Source organism: Crocodylus siamensis, chromosome 2 (genome assembly GCF_052110815.1).
Source record: "Crocodylus siamensis isolate JL-2025a chromosome 2, ASM5211081v1, whole genome shotgun sequence".
NCBI classification, from domain to species: Eukaryota; Metazoa; Chordata; order Crocodylia; family Crocodylidae; genus Crocodylus; species Crocodylus siamensis.
The window spans coordinates 252945770-252955977 of NC_143396.1; the positions used below are offsets into that span (position 1 = coordinate 252945770).

General features: G+C 46.1%; 1 protein-coding gene across 2 annotated transcripts in view; it reads right to left on the reverse strand.

The window, feature by feature from the left end:
- Positions 1–10208, reverse strand: part of AREL1 (apoptosis resistant E3 ubiquitin protein ligase 1) — a 33375-nt gene that overhangs the window by 21652 nt on the left and 1515 nt on the right. Inside the window, exons 2-5 of one of the 2 annotated variants that reach the window (XM_090033687.1) lie at positions 4083–4336; positions 2812–2871; positions 1484–1680; positions 553–790 (exon numbers count right to left, since the gene is read on the reverse strand). In XM_090033687.1, coding sequence (XP_089889813.1) covers positions 553–790; positions 1484–1680; positions 2812–2827 — 451 coding nt within the window. In that variant the 5' untranslated portion in view covers positions 2828–2871; positions 4083–4336. Of the gene's footprint in view, positions 1–552; positions 791–1453; positions 1681–2811; positions 2872–4082; positions 4337–10208 lie in introns of both variants that reach the window. The other variant, XM_090033686.1, reaches the window with a different exon arrangement.

The following is a 10208-nucleotide window of genomic DNA, read 5'->3' on the forward strand; positions in this document are numbered from 1 at the left end:
TGAGATCCCAATCCCCACCCTGCCTGCCCACCCCACTACCTGCCCACCTGCAGCCCCATCCCAGCTACCCAGCCAAGCACAGAGCAGAGCCACTTACGGAGTTTTGCTAAGCTGTTGTGGGGGGTGGAGAGGGTGCTGACCCAACCCACAACAGCTTACCAAGACTCCTTATGTGGCCCACAGACCCAAATAATTGCCCCCCCTGGTTTAGAGGATCAAAAAAGGCCTACAGTCAAACCAAAGTAACCAAATGTTACTAACTTTGGCTGGCACACAACAAATAATTCTGTGCATAAAAGGGCATATCTGACCACTAGCTGGGTGTAAGAATGAAGTTTCACATGGTAAGATGCTAAGTGGCACCAACAGCCTACTCCGGGGTAAGGCAAATTTTATCTATACTTGCTGATCACAGTCTTACTCTAATCAACAGTCTCTGTTATTTAGGGTAGCGTGTGAAAAGAACAGAATAAAGGAAGACAATTCTTCCCATCCACCCACATTTCTCAACTCAGCAATTAATACTCACTACCTAGAATATCTTGACCTTACCTGGCTGAAACAGTTTGTAGTAAGGACTGTAGGCCACATTCAAACCACCAAGTTTTATGGTGATCTCATATCGCCCAGCCCTGCGCACGGTGAATGCCACTTTTACCACATTGGAACTGGGCTCCTGAAGAACTTCCTGAGTCACAGGGATATCAATTGCTAGCTCCACATGGCAGATGTGAACTCGCAGTCCCACAGGCCGATGAGCAGGGAAGGGCTGTCCATTCTTATAGAATAACTACATAGGGAATGGAGAACCCCAGATAAGCACAGAGAGAAAAGAACAGTATTGCAACATAGGGCAATAAGAGCAGGACAGAGCCCTGCCTCAGCAAGGGAGAAGGGGGACAGCAAGTGCAGGACCAGGCCCCAGCTCTAACACAGACAGGATACTCCCAGGTGGGACTTCTGAGCACTGGATCACCTTATTCCTTATTATTGTGCTGGGGGTCTAAAAAGTGACCTGAAAAAAACATGCTTCTAAGCGATTCATCTCTGAATCGTTAGTGGGTATCCAGAGCAGAATCAATAGACCCCAATCCCAAAAGGAGAGCAGACAAAGCCACATCCTTACAGGGAGACCACTAGGTCTCATCCATGTGTCCCCAGCAGAGATGTATGCAGGAACCCTCATCAATTCACCATAGAGGAGGGTGTATAGGAGACACTCACCCCAGGAGCTGACCCAGTCTGTGCTGATGAGAAGCAACAGCATAAAAGGAATTTGTTAGACTTAACCATGTCATCTTAACTATGAAAATGATCTGATGGTCCAGGGAAGGATACCTCACCCCCCTTCCTGTAATCCTCCAGACATGGAAGGAATTATCCCATACATCCCCTAGAAGCAGCACTCTGCTCCTAAACCCCAAACTGTGTGGATACAGAAACAATCCCTTACATGCACTCGGAAGGCCATGCTATGGCCCACCTCATAGGGGTCCTTCCAATCCCAGGAGACTTTGCAGGACCGGGGGTCCAGGTAGTTGCCTCGCACGTAGTCATAAATAGTTCGCTCCCCTCGGCGCTCCCGGTCCTCATGCTGGAGGAAGCTGACTACACGTGCGGCAAGCTCAAAGAGGAACTTAATGGTGAAGAAGAAGGCTACCACAGACACTGTGATCCCACCTGCAGTAGAGAGAGAACAAGGGGTAGTCACCACAACATAGCTTGGTGAGGCACGAAGACTTCAACCTCACGGTACTGAATACAAAGAGCATGGTGTTTAGAAAAACACTAAGAAATTAGAGGTTTGATGCAGGAACTGTGCAACATTTTGTTCTTTACAATAAGGTTTTTCAATATTTTTGGAGCAGTGTACCCCCAGCAGCTGGGTGCAGAGCAGGGGAGGCACATGGCCAAATGTGGAACAGTAGCAGCTGCCATGTGCAAGCTTCCCCTGCCCCCTGTGTCCAGCCAGGTGGGTGGCACCTGCATGGCTGCACAGGACACTGCATGGCGATGCGCACCCCCTAGGGCCTTCCCGTGTACCTTGGGTTGACAACCCCTGCTGTACATTATGCCAGAGGTTAGTCTAAGGCCCCTACTACACGTTACATATATTATACAATTAACTGGTTAATCATGCAATAATTTAGACTGGCCACACATGCAAAGTAAGACCAGCTACAAATGCAAAGTAATTATCACACAATTAACTGGTTAACTGTGCAATAAATTTAAAGAAGTCACATGTGCAACATAATTATCACACGATAAAAATGAATATCCAGCTATAAAAATGTGTAACAACTCTATAACTGGTTTCTATCCAGTTTTGATTTGAATGTGAAGCAGGGCCCTAAGATGATGCTAACAGTCCTTTGGTTGTAAAATTCTGCAAACAACTGCAACTTGGAGAAAGATGGAGATAGGCTTCCAAGTCTCAAATATGGCCCAGCAGAGTTTAAATAACACCCATGACTGATTCCCTTTGAGCATCTAAGAAAGAATTACTGAGATTCCAACAGGACAGTCACCACATGCAGTATTAAGACTGGGCTGCAAGCCAACAGAGAAGGAATAACTTGCACTAGCTTCTGAAAGAAAAGTGGAGGGATGAGCTAGAAGTTAGGTCAATGGGATGAATCTACTTGGAGTTACAAAGGGCAAAAGGATGACAGGAAAAGACTGCCAGGCAGAGAGAACAGTGTGGTGAGACAATAACTTCATGTTTGTCATGTAAACTCTAAGCCCCTGAAAGGTTCAAGATCCTACTGAGAGATGTAAAGACACAACAGCATTCTCTCCTTCACTTACCAATAATGTAAAACATCAGGTCCCTTCGGTGAGACACACAGCCGAAGATCACAGCTGCATCTAGAACACAAAATAGGCCAAGGCCAATGCAGTGATGCTTCCTCACACACTGACCTGAGCACGGCCTTTTGGTTCACATCAAACAAATATTTAGTGCCTTATGGCTTAATAGGGGAGCAGAACTAATCTCCTGTCTATCTGAAATGCTGTATGTGGAAGCTGAGAAATTGTCTTCCTTCCCTAAGATTCTTAAAGCAAGATACCAACAGGCTGTGAAGATGCAAGCAGCCTAGCAATCACATTGTAAATTCCTGTTTAGAAGCTGGGATCTCTGAAATAATGATACAATGTGAGCCACAGAGAACATACTGGAAGTGAATAAAGAATCTTGGTGTACTGTGATATACAGCTATGCTATTGGCTAGAGGATCACCACTTGTAACAGTGGTGGCTGCAGGTTGTTCACACAAGCCACCAAGTAGGTTTCCCTGGGCCTCTAGCTATTCTCTGTTATGCAGACAGACCACAGAGAATCACCAGCACAACTGCTAATAATTTAAGCAAAAAGTTTAAGGAATAAATGGCCATAGATAAGAATCCCTTCCCTCTCCAACAGGAAATCCCTAGCAGAGGGCTGAAATACATATGACTCTTACAAAACACAGCCACAGAATAGGGCAGAGAAGTGCACCTGTATCTTTCTCATTTCAGCAAAGTGAAAACACCATACACATCCTGTTTTTCCAAACAGTACAGAAGTGGCCCAGGGTCCCTACTGTTATAGTAAAGAGGTAGTGCAGGGATCAACGTGTTCTAGAAGCTAGAACCTGGTCTCAGCATATTATTAATAGTGAGCACTGTTTAAAGGCCCCAGTCAGGGATCAAGTTTTCCAGGGACTAGGTGGTATACAAACATGTTGTGAAAAAAAGAGAGTCTCCACCCACAAAGTGCATGCAACTGTGGTTGAGAAGATACAGCCAATGGATGAAACAAAAACAGCTAGGGGTGGTAACAACATAGACAGACACTAACACATAAAATGCAGCTTACCACCTCATCAGCCATTAAGTAGAGATTACGTTCTGCATACTAACCCACACAAAAGTGGAGTTTCTTATCTTGTCAGCTGTTGTAACAGCAAAGGGCACCAATATGCAGGAAACCTAAGATTGACATTTCCCTATCTGAATGGCATCTCCTTCCAGCCCCGCAAATCCATCCTGCTAGCCTCAACCAGCGCACACTCTTCCAGTTAATAGTAATGGCATACCTTTACATGACTGCCCACATTCTGAAAACCAACAGAAGGGCACCCATGCCTCAGTGTCCTTTCCCTTGGCACTAAGAGGTGGGGCAAAGGTCAGCAGAAGTGGTCCAAGCAAAAGAACATAATGGCTCTTGGAACCTGCATTGCAGAGTCACAACTGGAGGAAGAGAATACAAGTGCAGGAACTTCTCCCCCAGTGTGGAAGAGAATATTGTGTCCTGTTACACTCAGCAGCTTCCAGATGTTTTCTGGTCTTCCTGAGGAAAGAGAAAAGGAAAACAAATTAGTTATGTTTATCCAAGAATGAGGAAAGCCTAGGCAGAAGGACTACATAAAGGATGTAAAATTCAAGAGCCACAAGCATAGGTGCAGTAAAAGTGCCAGTGAAGTGCTAGGCTCCACCATACTCCAAAGTTTGGAATGTCGCTTCATCACCTTTCAAGATGTCACCCAAACACACTGGGCCAATTACCTGAAACCTACCCATTCCAAGATGTAGCAAGCCAGCGCCTGCCCAAGATGGAATCCAACAGGCTGACAGCATCAGCAAAGCAACCAGGTACCTGCCCTGTGCCTCCCGTCCTGGAGTCAAGTCTATGGACCGTACACTGCTTGAACCTCCCACACAGAGGAAAGAGTGAAGCTGAAAAGTACAGTACAGTACCCTCCAAAATGTGATTGCACCACCTTCAGAGAAGACTGCACAGCTACAGGAACTTTTTATACACAAGGGTAAAGGTTTCACAGGTACTTGGATCCCCAAAACAGATGGGATGAATCTGCTGTAGCCACTTAGGAAGGGTCCCACAGCTAAGCAGAAGATGGCATCAGAAGGTACTTTATCCTCAACACCACAGTCCCTCCACCTAAACTCTGAGTTATAAGAGGTTATGTGCATCTCTCTGTCTGGACCTAGGCAGGGAAATGTGCAGCTTTCAAAGGACAGGAAACAGGCCAGGGGGTCATACAGCCTACCTAGCTCACAGTCATTCAGAATACAAAGTGTGGAAAGCAGACAAATAAATTAAGAATGCAAGGCATAGCACGAGTTGTCTCTCAGAGTATTCTCACCGTCAGGCAGCTAACTGGGGTATTCCCCTATATATTTCCCACATCACCTGCTGCTGCCCCCCCCCCCGCCACCTTCTCATGCTCCCAACTTGCACTCCCTCCACTTCACCATGCTTTCCTTCACCTCCTCAACCCTATCTACTGCAGGGAACCTGCTGTCTTCCTCAATCTCTGCTCCACGACATCAACCTCTCCAGCCACATAGGTGAACACACAGGGAAATCTGTGCAGACTTCTTTAGTTGTGTGGCAGAAAAATCCAGTCTCCTGCTCCCTCCCCCTCCCCAAAATCTCAAGGAAAATCCCACCCACTCAGCTATTTATTCCTTCTGGCTGAGTGAACAGAACTGAAGACCCCAGGGCACAAGTGCTTACCCTCTTCCCTATATGCAGTTTCCAGCTTCTGCCCTTTCAGTTCTTAATATAAGACAAAAGCTACAAATCTAGCTATTCCCTTATGATTTGGGTTGGGTAACTGACTCATGGCTCTCACCCCAAACCTTTCATGGTGTGTACTAGAGACGTCACCTCCAAATCTGTAACTTTTTAAAACTAATTCCTTTGGCTTACCTAACACTCAATTTCAAACCTTGCTCCACAAGAGCCAATTTGTCACAAGGTCCCCTTCACCCAGTGGTATTGATGGTTTTGAAGCTGCAGTTCAGGCTAGACAGGAATATATTACAGGGCATAGTTTATAGGAAAGTTTCTAAAACAACTAATTCTGGTTTCTCTGGCAAAGAAATTCTAGTGGATTAACTGTTTTCAAACCCAGTATTGCATTCCTGCTTCTACCTCCCCAGGCCTAATTGCTACCTTTGTAGCGTCACCTTTCAAAAAAGGAGTGCATTCCACCCCTGAGTAATTTGGGCATTTCCACAAGGCCTTATATCACTGAGTGACTCCAAACTGCTTAGAAACCTACAGGGAAATACCCTACCCGCACACACAGAATCAGCTTATTTAGACCAGGGAAAAACATTAGTTCAGCAATGGCATTCTGGACTCATCTACATAAGGTACCCCAAACCTCAGCCCAGAATCCGTTGCCTTCTCCAACAAATCATACCAAAAATTATAGCTTGTTTCATAGATTTTATAAACATTAGGGCTGGAAGGGACCTTGTGAGATCATTGAGTCCAGCCCCCTGCCCAAGAGGCAGGAAGTCAGATCACCCCAGCTAGATAAGCATCCAAGTGTTTCTTAAAGTTATCCAGAGTAGGTGCTTGCACCACTTCTAGGGGGAGTCTATTCCAGACTCTGGAAACTCATATGGTAAAGAAATTTTTCCTTATGTCCAATCTAAAATGGTTTTGCAGTAGTTTGTGACCATTAAACCTAGTCTTCCTTTGGGGTGCCCTGGTGAACAGACATTCTCCCAGTTCCTAATGCACACCCTTTATATACTTATAGGCTGCCACCAAGTCACACCTGAGCCTTTGCTTTTCCAGACTGAAGAGTCCCAGAATAAGCAAGAACCGAACTGTTCAACCCCCAGGCAACTGATGACAATACAATCCTGGGCCATTTGCTTTTGGTTGTACAATTTCAGATACAATTCCCTGTGTCCAACCAGCCGTCTCCCTCAATCAGCCCGTTACGTTTTCATTTCATTATCTCTGCATGAAATGGCAGGTAGGGTGCCAAGTCAGGTGGATGGTGGAAATGAAGGAGCTGCCACATTTGCACCCAGCATATATACTAGAACCAGTTCTAAGATGCTTTCACAGCCACAGTTTACAGAAGTAAATATCCTGCCCTGGTTAACTGGTACTCAGGACGTAATTCTATTCACTTACCATAAAGAAGGACTAATGATGTTGGCAAGCAATTAAGAGCTGCAGCATAACAAAGCTAACTAAAGTTTCTGCAAAAGAAACCATATCTTTAGATGCCCCTTACTGATGGGCAGAGAAAATACCAAGTTACTCGCAAGCAAAGATCGGCAATCTGCAGCCTGCAGAGGCATTTTATCCAGCCCATGGGGCTGAGGGGCTTGATGGCATTTCAACAGCAGTAAAAAGTTTCACCTGTGCAGCAGGGAGAAACAGCGACAGTAGAACCATCATGGGGAGCAGCAACCGTCACTCCAGCTCTGGTGGTACAGGCCAGGTTGGAAGTGACCCGTGTTCATAGACAACCACCATTAAAGCAGCTGCCCACTACAAAACATTCTTGACCCCTGCTCTAGGGGCCTAACTGTGCTTGAGCTAAGAGAGTGGTAGTTTCCTGACCCCCTAAAAAGAAAAGTGGAATTCGGAAGACATATACTACATCTGGCTCAAAGAGAAGTACCTGCATAACTGGGATGGCAAGCAGGACACCATACTGGAAACTAGGTTTGTACCACTGTTATTTAAGGGCTTGAAAGGGAATTAAAACCCAGCAGTGAGAACAGGGTTTGTTAGTGTAACCACTGTGGAGGCAGTGGAGTATATATACATAACAAAGCTCCAAGTGTTGTGTATTAGTGCAGATGTGTCAAAATTCCTCCCCTTACCACCCCCCTCAGCCAGATCCAGACTGGGGGGTACTCCTCACAGGCTAGAACCAGGCTACAGAGTTGTGGGAGTTAATGCAGCCATTGCTCATCCCTCTACCACCTATACACATCACCAATGGGGATCTGTGCCCCAGATTTCAGCAACAGGTCCCACCCCTGCTTCCCCTATCCCCAAACCCCCATGCCTCTCTACAAGCCCCATGAGCTACACACCATGGCTCTGCAGGCCAAATCCAGCCATAGATCCTAAGTCCAACACCCCTGTGTTGATGCAACTGCAGCTCTAAAGGGAATAGAATCCAGCACCGGTGTGGTAACATGGGCTGCTTGCAGACATTAAAAACAAAAAAACCCCCAGAAAAACCCAGCGCTTTACTTTAAACTCAATGTGCTCCTGCACCAAGCCCAGTAACATGCCCAGAAGATATGGCACATAGTTGGACCCAGCTCACCCAATGTCCGTATGGATCAGGCACTTTAGTGAGGCTTTTTTGGTGCTTTTATCTAATATCAGCTGTTAGATAAAAGTCCCAAAAAGCCCCATGGAAGTGCCTGATCTATACAGCTGATACAGAGCTGGGTTGAAGTAATGCACCACTTCTTCCAGTAAAGCATGATTTGGCTTGGTTTTTTTAATGTCTGCAAGCAGCCATGATTACAGCTGCAGAGCCACTAGGAAGCCCACAGTGCAAAAAAAGGACTTATTGGAGCCCCAAAGTAACAGCTTTTTTCATCTCAATATTTGTTGCTACATTGGTGGATTTATATTTATATTAGTTTCCTCTTCTGCCCTCAAGCAGATTTAAGCACAGCATTAAGGAAAAATAGAATCATAGAATCAATGAGTCAGAAGGGACCTAGACAGATCATCGAGTCCAACCCCCGCCATGGGCAGGAAGGAGCACTGGGTCATAAGACCCCAGCCAGGTGCCTATCCAGTCTCCTCTTGAAGATTTCCAGGGAAGGTGAGAGCACCACCTCTCTGGGAAGCCTATTCCAGGCTCTGGCCACCCTTACAGTGAAGTAGTCCTTCCTAATATCTAACCTAAACCTATCTTCCCTCAGCTTGTGGCCATTGTTCCTGGTGACTCCAAGGGGGACCCTGGTGAACAGACTTTCCCCAGGTCCCTGCTGATGGCCCCTGATAAAGTTGTAGGCAGCCACAAGATCCCCCCTCAGTCTCCTCTTGCGGAGACTGAAGAGATTCAGGTCCCTCAGCCTCTCCTCATAGGGCTGGCCACAGAGGCCCTCAACCATACGAGTGGCCTCCTCTGGACCCTCTCCAGGTTCTCCATGTCCTTCTTGAAGTGTGGCGCCCAGAACTGGACACAGTACTCCAGCTGTGGCCTGACCAGCTCCGCATAGAGGGGGAGCAAGACCTCTCTGGACCTGTTAGTGATGCTCGTGTTGATGTATGACAGGGTGCGGTTGGCTCTGCCTATTGCTTTGTGGCATTGGCGACTCATATTCATCCTGGAGTCAATCCTGACTCCAAGATCCCTCTCTGCCTCTGTGCTGCTAAGAGGGTCAGCCCCTAACCTATAACGATAATACTGGTTCCCTCTCCCCAGGTGCAGCACCCTGCACTTGTCCTTGTTGAACCGCATCCTGTTCAGATCCACCCACTTCTCTAACCTATCCAGGTCTGCCTGGATGCGGACCCTGCCTGCCGGCGTAATAGGTTTGGAATCACTTCTGCAAGACAGTCTTTCATTAAAACAAGTGAGAGAACACTTCTACTCTGGGAAGCACAGGGCATGTTTATGCATGAAAACTAACATCCACAGGCAGTTATACCATGTGCACAAAAAAATAATTATCTTTCGAGTTAAAATGGTCATTAACTTCTCATGCAAGTTAAATGTACAAAGATATTGGTGCAACTACACATAGGTACCCTAACTTTAAAACATACCCCCAACAGACTGAGGAGTCAAGGGGTACCAGGCTGGCTCTAATATCAAGCCATATCAGTAGCGAAAACCAGTACAACAAAATGTTGTCAATCCCTCTTCAGGGCCGGAATCTGCTCTCTCTGTTTGCAAGAGCCAAGTGAAATGGAGGCTTGGCAAAAAAGAAAACAAGATGAAAGAGATCAATTCTAAAAATCTAAGAGATCCTCCAAGTTCTTTCCATTCCCTATGGAAATGGAAGTATCAATATCAGTATCTCTTGAGGTCTTCACCTCTCCCACAGGAACAGACAGATGGCAAATTTCAGTTCAATCTCCTCTGTTTACTATAAAGACACCAAATTCACTTTCAAAGCCGAAATAACACTCTACCATTCACTGTTCCTTACAGCTAGAAAGGAGCAGCTTCTCACCCTTGTTTATTTTCCCTCCAGCACAATCACACTGTCTCACCAAAGCAAAGCACTAGAGACTGGATCCTTTTATCCAACAAATAATCTGGCTAACACTATTCTGATGTTGACATCAGTCCGCTACCTTAAAAAGTACCTTTACCAATCCTGATGCTCTTGGCAGCATTTGATTCTCTTCCTTACCAGGTCTCTTCAATTACAGTTCTGTTGAGGACAAGACTTTGGGGAGG